Source organism: Ambystoma mexicanum, chromosome 1p (assembly GCF_040938575.1).
Source record: "Ambystoma mexicanum isolate Mex_15411 chromosome 1p, UKY_AmexF1_1, whole genome shotgun sequence".
NCBI lineage: Eukaryota > Metazoa > Chordata > Amphibia > Caudata > Ambystomatidae > Ambystoma > Ambystoma mexicanum.
Window position 1 is genome coordinate 1502619726 of NC_090921.1, and position 19173 is coordinate 1502638898.

A 19173-nucleotide genomic window follows, 5' to 3' on the forward strand; every position below is an offset into this window, starting at 1 on the left:
ACTTGGGGTTGCTTAATGGATGGAATGTTCAAGGTTAATGAATCTGAAGTGCTATGTCCATAATAAAAGCTTTTTGGTGTTAAATGGATGTTATTGTTTACTTTTGTTCATGAGCCTGGTGCCAAAGGCGCCAGGAAAGTGTCCACCCAGGTCTCCTGTGTATACGACCCCTGCATGCCTGTGCCCCTGATTTCATGACCATGACACCCTTCTCATACCTTTTCTACTTTCATTTCCAAAAATGGAACAGCAGCTCGCCTCATCCTCATAAATATTAGGAGAATCAGGCACCTCCTTCCTTTCAACACTGCCAAGCATCTCTTAACCACTCTTGCCTTCTCTAAACTGGACTACTGTCCCAGCATCTAGTTTGGTCTCCCCAACTATGCTTTCTGTCTTCTCGACAAGATCATTAACTTTGCTACGAGTACGCTCTGTGAATTCCCTCACTTCACACCCACTTCCTCGTACCGTCACCAGGCTGGCTGGCTGGCGATGCAAAACAGAGCCGGATTTAATTACTTCTCCTGATTCACAAATCTATCTACTGTAAGACACCAGTGTATCTTTCCTCCGCTATCCAACTCTACAAACCTTCTCGAATACTCTTGTCGCTCCTCGCCACCCCCCTATGCTCCCTCTCGCTTCCGATCTTTCTCTCTTCTTGCTACATCCATATGGAATTCCCTTCCCCCGGACAACTGAGAAACTGTCCACACAGATTTATTCAAAACCAAACTTAAAGCCTACCTCCTCGCCACGAGTTACCCTCTTAACTGACCTCTCATCTGCCTGCTAGCTAACATTTTTCTCTGTCCCTCACTTCCTCTGTAGTTTGTTTTGCACCATCATGATGCCCAACTTGGCTTCCAGCAGGAAACCCATTTAGTTGTAGATTAGCTTGTGAAACTGGACAAAAAGTGGGGGGGTCAGACTTTGGTATGTTATATCCCTCATATGCAGACACATGTTATCATTATAATTGTTATTTTATAATGTGCTTAATACCAGCGAGTGGTTTCTAAGCGTGGGATCAGGAATCGAACCTGTGTTGTGCTGCGTTTTCTTGATTCTGATACCTATCTGAGCTATCCTTCCTCCCCTAAATATTCAGCAGATTTTCCTGGTCATTGTTTATTGGACTTGTTGAAGGAGGTGCTCTACTTATCTGTGTATAATTGTAATATGGGCTGGTGAATTCATGTATAATTCAAATAGAACCTTGGACCAATGTAGTCTGGCCGGTCACCAAGGGAACTCTGAGTGAGCACAAGACATGAGACTAGAACAGTACTCACATTTGTAAATGGTTGCAGTATTGAAAATGAGGACCTTGGAATCTATTACTGTTTGTGAATTTTAGATTAATATACTAGAGGAGATTGGTTTTCCGTCATCATAGGCGTCTCCTTCATTACTTGCCTAGGGTATCATCAGACCACTCTCTATTGCAGGGATACTTCTCCTTGGCCCAAGTATGTCCCCTTGTTCTTTTGTGAAGATAGCAGATGTTCTCCTTTACAGATACAGGATTTAAGAGTGAATGTGTAGGATTTTTCTCTCCTTTTTTAACAAAACAAGTGTATAGCGACCTCTAAATTGGTGGATTGCAAGGCTTTCAAACTATATGTTAGGGACTTTTTGTATATCTCAGCTACATTGAACACATTGGCTCCATCTCAGCCAAAGTAGTTTCCAATCAAGACTTTGCTCGCTTCTGTACATGTGCATGGAGATGCTAAGAGGAAACATGTTGAGGCCTTGGATGCATGCCACCATTTCTACTTGAACCCATGGTGCACTAAGCACTATTAATTTGATTATACATCTGGTTGTTTGCATGCATGGCTACTCAAACATTCGGCCAGGCATGTGATTACCTCGATTCAAGACACTGGCCCTCATTACGACCTCGGCGGTAGCCATGCGGCTGTTGGCGGCATGGCTGCCGCCGAAATCGCGTCTGGGTCCGGGTCCACAGAATGAGGAATTACCGGGCCATTCTGAGTTCGGAAGGCCCGGTAATTCCTCCCTCCAAGGACCCGGACCCGGTCCTTCCCCATTCCTATTTCAGCCCCCATAGGGCTGAATGGGAATGGGAGAGGGAGCAAACAACGGGCCATTACGAGTTGGCCCGTTGTTTGTTCCCTCTTCCCCTCGCGGTACCCGGTAAGCACACCATGTTTTCCCAGGCGTGCTTACCTTGTCCCGCGAGGGGACCTCATAATGAGGCGGTACGGGGTTAACGGCGCCGGCACCTTTTACGGCGCCGTTAACCCTGTACCGCCAGGGTCGTAATGAGGCCCAGTGACAAGAACCTAGTACAGTCACAGTAAGCCATTAATTAGAAGTTTGTATAAGCATCCGCCCTTAGTAGATGGCGAAAAGATTGCAGAAGCTATCACTCCAACAACCCTTCACAAAATATCTTTAAGGATTAAGGGCACCTTGGATTCTCCAAGTAATCGGTAGGGCATGTGGCTGCTGCCTAAATGCTTATCGGTGGGAAGACTCCTTGCAATAATCAATTGTCAATGGAATTTTATGATACCCAAGAGGACGTTTTGGACCTTAGATTGGTATCAGTGTTTTGATAAGCTCAGTGAGTTAAGAATTACACCTAAGAGGGAAGCCAAGGTAACAATGTTGTTGAACTCTGGGAAAGATACCTCCAATGGTCATCTTGCCGAATCCTTTCACTCCTCTAAGTGGGCTCCAAAAGTATAATTTGGATGCTGGCCCTTGAGGACCTGACAGGTTTCACCTGGGTATGAATTGCAACTAAAACCTTGAAAAGAGTGGTTCACATCATTCAGGAAGTCAAGGCTAACAACAAGGATGTTACATTGCCTTCTCTAGTTGCAGAAAAAGTGGGATGGGAGTTGCATAATAGACGCAATAAATATTGGGCCATATTACATTGATTTAGTGACATTGTTGTGTTCAAATCCGAGCACCATAGCGAGCACAGAATCAGGGGGACAGTGTGTGAAAAGGTGCATTTCTCCTCTCTTCTTTACCCTATTAAGGGAGCCTTTGGCAAATTTGTTGCAGCCAGACCTTGCAGGATAAGGCATTTGGGCTTCTAGGAGGGGAAATATAGCAGCATTTATTAAAAAACATTTGAGAGACCGTGCTCACAGTATTTTGATAATGTTTGAGGTGGTGGAGAAGTATGCCATATTTTCGGGAGTGTCCCTTTTTACCATGTGATATGGTTATGTCCTAAAATGATATGCTTTGTGGTGCAAGTGGTGAAAGAGATGGAGAGGGCAACAAACAGGAGAAACCTGGGTGCACTGGACAAGTGCATATTGGGGCAAATTTTCAGGACGCAATGAGATGTATGGGTGCAGAGGTTTCAATGACTTATATTTGTTTTGGCTCTCCAGTTGCTGGCTATTTATTGGATGTCTCCCTCCTCCCCCACAATACTTGTGTTGCTCATAGAGATTCATTTCTGCACAACCATTAAAATGCATAAGATGCAACATAATAGATGGGGGAAAGATGATGTAAACATGACTTTAGGCCTCATTACACGGATGGCGGTAGGGATTTACCGGTACCGGTAAAATACCGGTACCGGTAAATCCCTACCGCCTTACTACGAGGTCCCTTTGCAGGTTGGGGGATTTAACGCCTGCTTTTAGCAGGCGTTAAAATCCAACCCGCTAAGGGACCTCAGAGCTAATTACGGCACCGCAAAATTGCGGTGCCGTAATTAGCGCCTTCCCCATTCCCATAGACCCCTATGGGGCAGAAATGGGAATGGGGAAGGGCAATGGCGGAAAGGGGATTTACCGCCCCTCCAACCTTGGAATGGGGCGGTAAATCCCCTTTCCGCCAAGGCGGTGCCGGTATTTTACCGGCATGAGCCATGGCGCTAATAGCGCCATGGCTCACCGCCTACCGGGTAATGAGGCCCTTTGTGTTGGGGAGTCATGGTTAATGATTCGTCTATACATCTGGATACTTACCCTCCTTGAAACTCACAAGTATGTTCCTTGTATGCTACTTTTACACGTATGCATGCTATTAATGAAATATTTACAGATTGGTAGTGATTTTTGTAAAATATGCCTGCTAATAACAAATCTTAGTTTTGATGTACAGAAATGTGCTAACTCAGTGTTAAATGGTCTGCTGGCACAACGATTTTCCAACAATTGCATTGCAGATGAGTTCATCTAATTTTTCTGTTGGTGCCACTGTATTGTTATCTACTAGTGAATATTGTCTTATGGTCTTTTGGGTGACTGCGCATAGCATAGTGATCCAGTTGTAAGATTACATTTACACATGATGTATACAAATGCTCTATACAAATGGATATGAATTGAATCTGTCTCCTATTATGATAGCCCAAATCCCATATGCTGCTTGTACTCTTCTGGTGTTTTTGTATTACTATTGCACTGTGTATGTTTGGTAAACCGTCTGATAAAATGCAATACAGAGATGTGAAAAAAGAAAGACAGACTTTGTAATAGGCATCAGATTTCATTCAATCTCGCATTTGGCCATACGCTCACTGTTTCTTTGCCGGGTCATATTGTTTTAAATTAACGTACAACATCAACCCATGAAAACAATCATTAGTTCCATTGATGGGATATGACTCTCAGAAAAAGCAATGGCCATTGATCATGACCATAATGTAAAATAATTTGTGAAATCATATAATTGAACACATTTGAATCATGATCCTAGAGTTCATCCTTTACATGGTTTATTTAATAAAAGCAAGTATTTAGCCTCCCTCGGTCCAATGCATTTTTTTATCAACTAAACCTTTGAAAGATATCAAAGACATTTCTGCAACTAGAATTTTATCTTGTCACAGAAATATTGCACACTCAGTTACAGCAACTAAATATAAGCTTTACCTGCTACAAAACAATTCTAAGACTGTTTTCACAACTCTCATCCATCGCAACAAGTTGTCAGACCCAGTAGAAACAGTGAATGTACTCTTCTTCCACCAAAGAATTGCAATACTTTTTCTTTGCAACTGGTATTTTCTCTCATCCCTCAGAAAAGCTGCCAAACAAGTCCAACCCATGGATGCTCTGGCTTTGCCCAAAGAATTGTAATGCTTTTTCTTTGCAACTAGCAACCTTTGTCCCTAACAAAAAATGGTTCTTTAGAGGGGAAATTGTTGGGATCAACAGTGTTCTGTTCTCCAACTAAACAGACAACCCAACACATTCTAGGACTGGTATGACTATACAAACAAACTCAGTCCTAGAATATGTGGGAAAAGTGCTAGATAGTGGGAGAAATTATGTTTGTTCGGGGTTATATTATCAGTGAATGCCCAAAAAAGTGGGGAAGCCCAGTACAACCAATGTATCACTTCCAAACAATTGTAAGAACTTTTTTCACAACTAGTATTTTCTCGCTTTATAAAAAGATCGCACACAGTTATATCCACCGAATATGATTTCCACAAGCCCCAAAAAGTCCTTTTCTTTGCAACTATATTGTGTCATTGCACAAATATGGCATACTCATTTACAGCCACTGGATCTAATCTTCTTGCTACAAATAATTCTAGCACGATTTCTTTGCAATAAGTATTTACTTTCGATCAACACAAAAAGCTGTCATACCCAGTACAAACAGTGTATATACTCTCCTGCCTCCAGAGAATTCTAACCATTTTTCTTTGGAACTCGTATTTTCTCTCATCTCAAAAAGATGTTACAAAACACAGTTACAGGCACTGAAGCTAATCTCCTCTGGCCCCCAATCAATGTTAAGATTTGGCCCTCATTAAGAATATGATGGTCTGGTAAAAAGTAAAAGTAATGGATGTGTCCACTCTTTTCTGTGTGAATATCATTTCAAGTGCTAAAATTCTGGCAGTAAAGCCCCCAGCAGTAATTTCTGTATCAGAATTACCAAAGGAGAAATTTACTCCAAAATAAGATGTTGACTGCAGTGGATGATTTAGAGCCAAAGTGTACTGTAAATTATCCATGTTAAACATTAGAAAACTGCCATTCCGCCAAATAAAAAGGTGAATTTTCCTCTACCTGTTTGGTTCTCGAACTCTTCACTAAATCTAATTTCCAGCTTCACCTTCTCAACTGTATTTTCCATGTCCTAAACATTCCTCATAATGTGGATGTGACCAGTACTTTGAGTCCTCTAAAAGCTGGATGTCTACAACACCCTATATTTGGGACTCCCCAAATACTTACTGCACATACTGCAAGTTCTTCAGAACTAGGTTGCCAGGATTTTCCAGGACCTCAGACACACTGCAGACTTTGTCCCTGCCTTAAAATCCCCACAGTGGCTCCTTGAAGGATCTCCTTCAAGGCCCTCTCAATTATTCACTGGGCCTGCTGGGGCAGAGGGCCTGCTTACCTCAAATCTAGGGTCCCGGTGTACTGCTTTTCATGGACCATAAGATTAGCTGCATCTGGCATTTGTCTTTTGGCAGCCCAAGAGGAAAAGGCTTGATGGCAGGTAGCTAGGGACAACTTTCTGGAATGCCTCCCGTCTTGATCTGGAAGAGAAAAAAAGTTATGCCCATTGTGGTAAACAACTGAAGGCTTTCCTCTCCAAGGAACATGTTGACCTTTGATGTTCGAGTTCCTTCTCCAGTAGGCCTTATGGGGATCATCCCTTGGCGCCTTCCTGCTCCTGCAGTGTCACCTGTAGGGCTCCCTTTTAGATGCTGCTCTACTTTCTGTTTGCCCATATAACACTGGGAACCTTCTGCCCTGCTGGCCATTGCACTTCCTCCCATGTGAGCACTTGGTTTTATTGGCTCTTATGTCCCTCGCCCTTTTCCTACTCTGCTATCCTCTATGGAAACCCATGCTGCAATTGTCCGCTATTGTGAGTTGGGTACCTGCATGTATCAAGCTCTTATTCTGTCTGTACTTTGGCTCCTGCATAAACCCAGCACTCTCCAACCGTCCCCTTCCTTAGAGTGTTTCAATTAACATATGTCTTCAATCACTTGAAGAAAGAAAAAATAAATTGAAGAGCATGAACACTAATCGGCACAATTCTTAGTAATCCTTTTTCTGAAGCAGTGTTCATACAGAAGTTCTGTTTAGCCAACTCATTTTGGACCAAGTCTTGGCTTTCACGGCACCATATTTGTTTGTGTGGCCTTCTATATGGCAGATCATTCCTTTTCCAGTACATAGAACACCAGGACCTCTTTTGCCTTCCTCCTCCAGGTAGGAGTTAGCAAGTGTATGTCCTTGTTCTACTTTCTCGATTGTGTTCAAATCTATTTCTTCTTCCCGTTCTTTTCCAATGACATGTCCTCTCACATCACTGAACTCCTATCTGCTACTCATTACCAGTTTGTGCTGCTTTGTCTGAAGCTCTGCTGCTCTAAAACTGAAGTGATCTTTCTCCCGGCCTCCAATGTCACACTGCTTCTTCCATCATCTCCCAGTGGCTTCGAGGATTAAGTTTAAAACCCTCTGCATTGTGCACAAGGCCTTCTGGGGCCTGGGGCCTCAATACCTTCAACTCTCTCTTCCTAAATATCTTCCTTCTTGAGCTCTTCTCTCATCCGCCTCCAACTCCCTCAGGGTCAGTCGCTTCTCCAAGCAACGAGTTGGTGGTAGATCTCTCTCTTCGGCTGGGGCCTCCCTCGGGAACAGCCTCCCCGCCTCCCTGAAACTTGAGGAGAACCATCTTCGGTCCCGGAAGCACCTAAAAACATTCCTCTTTGCTTCTGCTTTCTCTCCCCCTCTCCCCTGCTAAAGTCTTGGCTGATACTGAGGCTGCACGCGTTACCTGGCCACCCATCTGATCTCGGGCCCAACCCCTGCCAGTTGCACGCTTGCGCTGCCTTCCTGGCAACCCCTGCACCTCGGGACTGTTTTCTGTATACCTACAGTCCCCAAACTAGCACTTATGTCTGCGCTCACCTTGCACTTGCCACCAGCTGGCCGTTCTTTATTTATTTTATGTTATTATTTTATTGTCCCATGTACTGCACTTTCCCCCCCCGCACTTTTCTTTTCCCCCTTCCTTTGCACTTGCGCGATCTGAGCGACACCTGGCCTAGTAAGATCGTTGTCTGTCTTCCCTCTGTTTCCCCTCCCTTGCCTCGTCGCGCCTTGAAACGTCATATATCATATCATCTCCCCCTGTACCTCATCACCCAAGGCACTCAAGCTCTATGCTCCTTATCAGAGAACTGAGACTTCAGCAGTTCGTGTGCCCCACTACTATGACTGGCAGTTTTAACCATCTGACTAGTTGTAAAAGCTCTTCCCATCTCAACTCTCGTTCTACCAACACACTCATGACCCGTGTTCTCAATGTGCTGGATTTCTGCTCAAGCGTTTTCAGGGGCCTTCTTATACTCCGTTGCTCCATTTAATAGGGTATTGAATTTTGCAATGTATACCCTGTACAACCTGCCTTGTCAGTGCCCAGCTCCATGCACCTACTTCACGCACGGTGGTTACGCAGGCAAAATTGCTCCCTATGCAAATATCTTCTTGTGTTTAAATCCATCTGTGGGCAGCACCCACTCACATGCTAAATCTCTCTCTGGCTAATCCCCCCTTTATTCTATGCTTCCAAACCCGCCTCAAACTAATACACCATGTGCTGTCAGACCTGCAACTTACGCTCTTTTACTCTCCTAGATTCCGACCAGTGAAACTCCCTATCCCCAGAAATTAAAGGCATTCTAACAGTGACTTGCTTCATGATCACCTTTAAGAAACAGCTTCCCTCCAGGAGGAAGCCCCAGAGACTTTAATGTTATCTTTCTCTCTCCAGCCAGTGATCCCCAGCCTCTGCATGCATTACCTACTTACTACACCATGAGTACTTGGGCTGCTCCTGCCATTACATGCCCTTTGTAGGGTGCTGCTTGGTGAAAGACTTTTCTTTTCCTTAATACGTGTTTTAGAAGACTTTCATTTGAAAGTGTGCATTTTGTGTATCCACATTTGGGGGAATTGGGTAATTACATATACATATATATGTATATGTTAGTGTAGGGGATGTAGGGGTGGGTGGGGATGGGTGTTGGGAGGGCATGGGCTCGGGTGGGTGTATGAGGAGGACCCCCTCCTAAGAAATTAAAAACGGCTCGAATGTAGGTCGACCGAAAGTACACAAACAAAATGGAGAAATTCAAATTAAATATTTCAAAACATGTAGATCCATCTTTGCAATCAAATGCAAATACCTATGAAGAAAAACTCCCCTCAAATAGGGTGGCACATGGAAAAACACATGCAACCAATAATTGGATCGACATGAAGAGTATCACAACTAGATAGTGGAACGCGGATACACCTGTCTCTTGCATATTCATTGATCTACAGGCAGGACTACTCCAACAGTCTTCTCCCTCGCTACTGCGCACAGCCGTCTATGAAAGCCCATTCTTTTACCATTCCGTCTTTATCCTGTGCTGAGCCAGCAACAGCTTCCACTGTTACCTGTGTTGGCCCATAATATACCACAGAACCTTCTTCAATGTCCTCACAGCATTGTTGACGTTTTTCCACAGACTTACTGCCTATAACTCCCTAAAACCAGATGCCCCACTCATCTCAACATAGCTGCCCAACTGGGCCACCATGAGGGTCTCCTTTAGGTAGACTTGGTTTACCAGATCATGAAATGATCAGTGCCAGTCACATCTTAGAAAGTTATTCATACTGCTCGGAACACCAGGATAAATCTTTTCATGTTGCCACGATCTGCGACAAGTGAGTAGGCAAGAAAAGGTTGTATAGAGTTAATTGAGCCTCATTCATCCCATTCCCAGTAGCTGGTGGTAATCTGTGTAGCGATAACAGCTGTGTTAATTTACAATTACATTTTACATTTCTAACTTGTAATCAAATGGTCCTTCCAGTGCAAGAGTCTGGAGTATTTCAATTTTTCTTAGTAAGGCTACTACAAAGGTTTTTGAAAGTTCTGTTAGCACTCGGGGTGGGGGTAACAGCTGAATCGTGGGCTGAATCCCACAATCCAAGTCCGTGTTACAAGCAAGCTTGAAGCTGCTGGAACCCGCCCCACCATTTCCCCCCACTTCTCCCAGATCTGGATTGTTTGTTTGTGCCGCATTTGTTTGAGGCCGAACTGCCCACAACCTAATTACTCGGACTCTGATTTTTTTCCTCCAATTTTTTAAAAAATGTTCCTGCCACCAATGCTCTGGAAGTGGGGGACATCCTTGCACCCCCAAACCCAGAATACTGAACATGGGGAGCGTGGGACTCCCCTGCAGCCCTTGCTCCTCATGTTTGGTTATTTTTGTCTCGATCAAATTGGTGCTACCCAATTCGAGCAAAACCTCCATACAGACAGTTATTTCGATCAAACTGGGTGTTACCCTTCTATTTCCCTACGGTCTCTACTCCTTAATCCCCCATCCCTCCTCAAGCGACCCTGCTAAATGGAAGAGGGGATCCGCATGGATTGCTATCAGCACCCCAGGTGTGTGTATTAAAAATGCTGGGCAATAGCAGTGACACCCGAGCCAGCAGACCACATTGGGTGGTAACCACACCAGGGCCTACGTTAACCAGGGATCTTACCCGTTACCACCAGACTGCCGGCTTGGGTGTTATTGCTATACTTGCCGTCAAGCTTGAAATACTTTCCTTTGACATCTCCATTCATCGCCCATAGGAGATGGTGAATTTATCAATAGGAGGGTCTAGGAGTGAATGATTGATGAATGACTATCAAGCAGGAATATATGTAATCCTAGAACACCATGAAATGAATTGATGTTTGAAGTACAGCTGGGAGGAAGTGTTGGAATAAAGGAACCCTTTTGTCATAGAATATTCCACCAGTGAATTTCGGACCTTACCTAATGGGTGCGTTTTCTTTTTTACAGGGAGAGGAAGCAGATCATCGTAGTTATTCCACACTGACAACTGTCCGCGAGATCGAAACTCAGACAGAGCTTCTGTCTTCAGCTGTTCCCAGTGAAGAAGTTCAGGAGCAAGACGAGAATGAGGAGCAAGTGCAAGATGGGGAAGAGAAGGACAGTGGTAGAGAAGAGGAATCAGAAAAGGACATCACTAGTAGTGTCGAAAACCAACCATCTATAAAACAGGCCATGGACCATTTCTACCCAGAAAATGGTACGTTGAGGATAAAGCCCAGCACTAACGGCATCTACATCAATGGACGCGGTCACCTTGTTTGAATGTCCCCGACCTAGACCTGTAAACGGCTGAACTTCTTGAAATGATATCAAGTGGAAGGAAACAACCATATTTCCAGAGAAAAGAGCTTGGATGGGGCCGGGGCAGGAAACTAGATTACAGTCACAATATCTGGAAATTAATCTGCAACCATTACCAGCCTTTAAAGAGTTGATCTACTCCCACAGCCTCTAAAAGACCTATTGCCCTCATCCAAATGCTGGCCATGAGTCGTGTATTCCTAGGTTCCTCTGTGAATGTTACCCAAAGCACAGCAAGCCTTATTGACAACTGATAAGAAAGAACTGGAAAAAAAGGTGATACATTTTTCCGCAAGAGTCTAAGTGGTCTATGAAGTCTGGATTTTGTGTTGCAACTTGTATGTAACACACCTCAGAATATATAATTTCTTCTCTCCACATGGGTTTTTACAACAAATAGGATGCACCAAAACGAAGGACATAGTTTGTGTATATTTATAATGTCATGGTGCAGGGGGAGATAATGACAACTCAGCCGGCAGCAAAGATGCCTCTGTATCGTGGCTCTTAAACTTTTCTTCTCTCAAAGAAAACCACCAACCTTTTCCTTTTCCTCATTACCAGCCTGTTTTCCTTGAAGCGTCTCTACTTGGTGCAACCAGTGAGAAAGGTTGATGAGCCATTGAAACCCGCTGTCTTCTATTTGTACCCAGAGATAGACAATGTTAAGACCCAACTAGTCTGATCTTTGGCATGTCTAATACAACACTCCACAGTAGGTGTATGGATATCTGACCATTGCTGCATTTTACCATTACCGTGGGTGCCTTTTTCTAGTGTCCGTTAATACCTAGACAGCATTCATTCCACTTGGAGGCTGTTCTGTGCAGTCTCTGTGAAGAAGTACTTTCTTTTCTTGAGTATTCTCGATCACCAGAGGTGCACTCTCTTCTCAGGCCTAAGGCATGATCGCTCATCTCAAAGACTTCAGTATGTGTAAATAAAGGTTCTAGATGCTCTGCCAATAGACATTAGGAGTGGTTGAAGAAGTAGCCTCGAGAAGAAGAATGATGTTATTATTGGTTGGTACTGGAAGATTACCCTTAAGACTTTAAAACAAGGCTGCCTACAACATTGATACTCCCCAATCACATGTACAGCACGGACGTAAAAATAAGCAAAATACTGTTAAAACCAATAAGACTCAAAAGCTGCTTCTCTATTGAGTTTTAAGTGAGTCACTCATCTTATACCCTCCAAAACCTAGTTTTCTACCTGAATAAAAGAACGCAACTTTTCTTGTATAATGACTTCTGGCGTCTTATCCACCACGAGCAGGTTGGTCCAGTCCATGTTCATCGCATCGTTTCCCTTTGAGAGCAGTTGTGTTGTGGGGCTCCCTTCCTGTGTACACAAGTGGATGGAGTAAAGTCATAAATAGAACCGGATCATGATGTACAACATGGTGTGGGCTTTTGTACTGTACTATAATTTCGGCAACAAAGATTGTTTAAAAAAAATACATAGGACAACTGTATTTCACAAAGGTGTGCTACATAAAGTGAATGCAGTCAGATGTTGCAACATCTCATTATCCAATGAGTATGAGAAGTCTTGCCATTGTTTGGGGATTTCAGGTGTGGTTTGTGTTTTCTTCTATGCATCATATCGTTACTATACAGAGTTGTGTGTTTATGAGAAATTGACATGTTGCTCGTCCAGATAACTACAAGTCTGCAAGCTCTACAGGTCTGCAAGTTCTACAGGCCTGCAAGCTCTACAAGTCTGAAAGCTCTACATGTCTGCAAGCTCTATGCAGGACCCGAAAAGAGTCTGGTGCTTGAGCTGCATCCAACTGGTTAACCCACTTTATAAGAACATCTAGAGATGGGGAAAAAACACAAAGTCCAGGACACCCACTCCCTTATCAAAACATGTGAAAGGCAGCATTGCACATTGTGCGACATTTTGTCCAAATTGGCAACCTCTTACAAGGTGAGATCCTATGTTCATTTCTTAACATATTTGGTTATTCAGATCACCAGTAGTTGAAGCTCTAGAACAAGGGGATTTGAATTCGGATAACATCTTTTACATTTGACTAGATGTTTTGATCCTGGGCAAATCGTTTAATCTCCTGGTAGCTCAAGTTACTTCTCTGCCACCATCGACGTGCCTACAGACAGACTATCCCACAGTGATGCACTTACAGTCTGAGCCTTTGCATCATCATCCCTCACCAAGATGGAGTTTTCCAGACAAAAGCACATTATTGCTCATTATTGTGTGATCTCCAATAGCTGTAATTAAAATGTCCCTAAGAGATCACTTTATAACAGTATTTTTAATGGGATTTGGCTTTACAATCTTAAAAACAGATCCACATATAACCTCAAATTTTGGCAAAGATGGAAAACAGGCGCACTTATTCCAATCCAGGCAGATGCACCCCTTTATGAAATTGTCATTGGAATCTGCTAAGGAAGCCATGCATGCCTTTTCATTTAATCTTGTACATTTCTGTGGATTTATTTAATTCTTGATCCCTGTAAAAGTCTGCTATATCCTCTAGAAAATCTTAGTCCCGAAACAGACACTCTCAAGCACTGCCTTTAGATACTTTTGTTTGAAAGAAAGTGTGTTTTGAATCTTAATCTTTTAAGGAGATTGTGTTCAGCTAGAGGCGCTAGAAGTCGTTTTTTTTAAAACAAGAGTTTGATTCCTATAACGGAGTATTTCCTCAAAAGGCACTGAGTCTTGGGAGGAATTCTGGCACAAAAGCATGTGCGCAAACATTTTTTAATAAATTGTAGCATGCGTTTGCCATTTACAGGGTCTTGGTAATGTCTCTGTAACTGGTTGTGAGTAGGAGGAAGCCCAAAAGCACAGCACACAATGCCAAGAATAAATAAATGAAGCACAATAAGTTCACCAAAAAGTGCTTATTAGATGAATGACTGGTCATACGATCGTCATTACTGCCACCTTTGGTGTTAAGAGGTCAAAGGGCCCACAAAATGAACGGTTTTGTCCGTAAATCTAGAAGAATGGTTTAGCTTCTGAGGAACATGAAGACATGAATTGGATAATGTTCCTAATTGTTCATGTCTGTACCGTTTTTTGGAGCTGATTCCAGCTAAGTGAAGCAGATAGATTTATCTCACCTCTTACTACTACCTGGGCCTTCAAGTGAACCAAATGTCACAACCCCCTATAGAACGGATTCCATTCAACGCATTACCTAATGCCGCCAGATGCAGCATGCAGCGCTATACAAGCACACATTTGCGGAACAAAGGTAAGGTGTTGGGATTCTTAGGAATGGGAGATGGCCTCAAAGTGTCGGATTCTGAAATTAAGTGAAGCAAATGTATGGGTCTGATTTATCAAAGGTAATGAAAAAATTTGCGAAATTGCACTATAACCCATGCTTTTAAAATGAATCATTTCTTGGATTTGGCTGATATACTTCAGGGACGTTGATGCAACACAAGGGGTAGCGAAAGTGATTTCACACACCTGATGATGTCACAGGAAGTGATGTCACATGAACTTTGACCTGAATGGCATCACTTCCTCTTTACCTCTGGTGACATCACCGGAAGTCACGTGCAGGCATAAAAAAAGTACGTAGATGTACAATTTTTAAAATACCAAATAAGTACTAAAGCAGCCAAGAATAATTTAGATACCAACCACATGTTAACAAGGGTGCTGCCTTCATATGACAAGGATGGTGTCACAATATGATGGGTTAGACCAAATAGAATCAACATAGGCTGAGGCACTGCCATAGATGTGCCACGTCAGCATTGTATGGCCAGTTACTTCCATGTTAGGACAATTATAGCTGCATGTCAGGTATTGTCATTATTTATAAGTAGAGCCCCTACATTGCCAGTTGCTACGATATTACAGTATCAAAAAATCCAATAAATGCAAGTCACAAAGAATGCAAAGCATTAGTGCTTTGATTCATGATAATTATTTGTCATACATATGACAAATTTAAATACAATTATCATTCTAACCGAAGTTTGCATTCATGTATCAACCTCGGAAGAATGAAAGGCTGAGTTGGCCTTGCCGAGATGCAAACCTTCAACCTGAAGATCACGCTCAGATCAGAGCAGCGATTGCTCAACCCGTTGAGCTATCATACCGCTTTTATATTAAACATGCAATGCCACAGTAAGAAAACATGTCCGATCTGGCTGCACAATGTAGGCTAGGCATGCAATAACAATTATTATGTTTTCTGTAGCCTTGAAGTACAATAAAAAATGCCATGCCACAGTAAGACAGGTCTAGATGGGTTGCAACAAAATGCCAATGTAACCATGTAATAACACGTATCATGCTTATTTTATCATAGCGCCCAGAAAAATATAAAAATGCCACAGTAAGGACTGGCTGCACCCAAATGCCAGTCTAGCCAGGTAATTTACTTTTCATGCTTACTTTATCATAGATACACAGAAAAATATATCATGCCACAGTAAGGAAAGGCTAGACTGTCATTACTCTAGCCTTTCCTTACTGTGGCATGATATATTTTTCTGGGTATATCTGATAAAGCAATCATGATAAGTGTAATTACCTAGCTAGACTGACATTTGGGTAAAGCCAGTCCTTATTGTGGCATTATACATTTTTCTGGGCACCTATGATGAAGTAAGCATGATGCGCGTTATTACGTGGTTATATTGGCATTTTGTTGCAACCCATCTAGGCATGTCTTACTGTGGCATGGCATGCTATGCTTATCATGATTGCTTTATCAGCGATGCCAGTACAAAATGTCAAGCCACAGTAAGACATTGCTAGACTAGCTGCACCAAAATGCTAGTCTAGCCAGGTAATAACACTTATGATGCTTATGCCATTATATATGCCCAGAAAATATGCCATGACACAGTAAGAAAACGCTATACTGGCTGCACCCAAAGGCCAGACTAGACAGGTAAGAACACTTATCGTGCTTACGTTATTACTGATGCACAGAAAAAATGTAATGCCACAGTAAGAAATGACTAGATTGGCTATTCCAAAACGCCAGTCTAGCTACTAATACATATCATGCCTGATTTATTATTGATGACCTTTATATATTAGTGCACCCCTATCCTTCCCCCACCCTTCCCACGTGTCCCCTCTCCTCCAACCCTCAAAATCAACTCCTCTGCCTAGTATTACCTCAACACCCACTTCCTCGTCCTGGTACTTATGTGTGAAGCAAGGTGCTTCATAGTCAAGGACTGGGATGAGGAAGAGTGGGACTAGGAGCAATAAAGATTACTGGTAAGTAAGCCATGTATTTAACACAAGCACACACATTCACACACCACCTGCTCATTTACACATACACGCATTCACCATTCACTCACACAAGCATGCCCAGCCACCCAACTATCACTCCCTCATTCACACAGATTACATGATATATATACACACGTATATTACATAAACACACATATACACTTTTAAATAAAAAAAATTAAATGTCCTTGCCCTCCAAAATCCATCCTCTGCAGGCATGGCTCTGGCTCCCATGCTCCAGCTCGCACGCAAGGCCTGTCATGCGCAGCAGGACACACGAGCCAAAGCCATCCATGTCGTGGGGGCGGGGGAGCGCTCGGATTCCCAAAAGAAATACATTCTTTTAGAAGTGACTCTGACTTCTAAAAGAAATTATTTCCATTACGGAAAACCTAAACGGAAATAATTTCTTTTGGAAATCCGAGACCTCCAGGGGTCGCAGAGGCAGTGCCAGAGGTCCCCAAAAGACGTCCCTGATCTACTTAGATGATAACAAAAGTGTTCTGCTGGCAATCCAATTTACTGAATGCAATCACAACTAGCGAATGCAATCTAGATAATGAGCCCAGTGCCAAAATGAGAATTAGTCAACCTACAGCCAGTCTGTTTTGTTAAGGAAGGCACCTGTTTTTACATCTTACTTGATAAATTAAATGAATGTGGGTTGATGTTCTATTCCCAATGTGCAACAGAGAGGCATTTGTGGAGCCTAAGCCCAACGTGGAAGGGGATTATATTCGTATGAGTTATCAGAAGCTTCCAGTTTCTACCGATCACGGAAAGGGAGGGGCTGCTCCACCCAGGGCATGATACTTCAGGACCCTCTCTCCAGTATGGCTGCCAAGATAGATAACCTGGCTAGGGATAGCAAAGAGGAGACAGGCTGCAGCAGCCCACCTGATATTATGTGGCCTGCATCGGCAAGAGGGTATGAGGCCAGTGGCTACTGTCCATTCCATCCCAGCGAGTGACTCATCCTTCACCTCTTTGGTCTTGCATGAAACAACTAGAAAATGAGGAAGCAATTCCACGGTTGCCCCCCTGTGACTCAGCACCAAAGAGTGAGGGAAGAACCTTCCAGACCGCAACCAGGACCACATGGAGAAAGGCAACAGGAATATGATTGTCCTGACACTTTGGAGTGGTGGTATTTATGAAAATATTGCATGGTCGTGGAAGCAGCGATCATAGAGATGAGACTAATCAGAGGTGGCCATTTGCAGAGGCCTTCATTCGGACAGTCTACAAGAATTTAGTGTAAAAACTATGTCCGAAACACTCTTCTGCCAAAGGATACCTAAGGCACATGCCAATAGTTCAGCTACTTGGGGTGCTGTCAACTAAAGAAAAGAATGGCAAGGACCGTAACTGACGCAGTTCCTCACTTGGCTCACTTTAAGAACATTACCATTTTGCATATGTAATTTCAAATGATAAGGCAAGCCAACGGCCTTTTTGGAATCAGGTGTTCCTATGACAATGTTGATCAAGCGCCAATTACCTTTGGAAATTAACACCAAAGTTGGGGAAAATTCTTAAAGCAAGCATTCCGCTTGCAAAACTAAATACTACCCTCACTTTACATAATCTCTGAAAAAAAACGAATCATCGCCTAATCCATGGCCAACAGGTCATATTGCTAGAATCCCTAATTAATGTCAACGTAACCCTTCCTAATAACCTAGCACTATTTGGCAAATCACACCACATCATTTACCACCATTCCCAAAAGTGCCCAAAAATCTCATTGTGCATGAAGAGAGCTCCATTGTCAGTCGCTATCACTGCTCTCATATTCATTGGTTAAAAAACGGATCTTATGTTTGTTTCTCCTTACACCAGGGTTTTTGTACGCTTTTCTCTAAGCAATGACTTTGTCCAAAGACTCATGTATTCTTGGGGGTCAATTGCTAACAATAAAACCCTCTATTGTCAATCATCCTAACCTTCCCATTAATCTCTACCTTAATGCAAAGATGATGATTCAGGGTAACTAGTGCAATAGATCACTCTTTGATTTCAAATTTGCACCTATAATCACTACATCCAAATAGATTTTAAGCATTGCCACACCTACCTAAATCTGATGGCATACCACCAAATGGTAATACCGTTACCGCCAGTTGGTCTGCCAGAATTACTGGCAGGTTACAAGTGGCGGTAAGTAGCGTTAATTCCCATTCCATGGAGTCCTAAAGGACTCCATGGGGGGAATCACTGGTATTACCGGCACCGGTAATACTTTAATTTTGTGGTGGTGGGGTGCCGGCATTACCGGCAGCTCATAGCTGCAGGTAAATCCGGCATCCCACCACCACCACACTTGAAGTGGGCCAGTAAGGTAATGTGTCAGTATGCGGTAATAACTGCATGTTATTACAATGCTGGCACACTCATGATGAGGCCCAATGTCTTTTCAGCCCCATCCCTTCATCTCGCAAATCCACCACATTTGAGAGCATAACATTTACAATTTAGCCAATGTATAAACTAGTTCCATCTCTCTGATTGACCAATAAGCTACGCAGATCCCCCCCCATACTCCTGTCACACTAAAAGCTCTAACAATAGTCTGGTCAGCATAAACCTACACAAATAAGTGTACATGGTACAGTAAATTCAAACTCTCACCAGATCATACTGTTTGTGTGTTACATTGCAGGGCCAATAAGAAAGCAATGTGAAGAACCAACACTGCC

The 19173-nt window shown here is 43.0% G+C and overlaps 1 protein-coding gene across 1 annotated transcript in view; it reads left to right on the forward strand.

Annotated features, from left to right (window-relative positions):
- The window catches only part of NECTIN4 (nectin cell adhesion molecule 4), a 478950-nt gene extending 466488 nt beyond the window's left edge, over positions 1–12462 (forward strand). Inside the window, exon 9 of the mRNA XM_069607194.1 lies at positions 10862–12462. Within this exon, the coding sequence (XP_069463295.1) occupies positions 10862–11176 (315 nt within the window). The 3' untranslated portion in view covers positions 11177–12462. The remainder of the gene's footprint in view (positions 1–10861) is intronic.
- The last annotated feature ends 6711 nt before the right edge of the window (positions 12463–19173 follow it).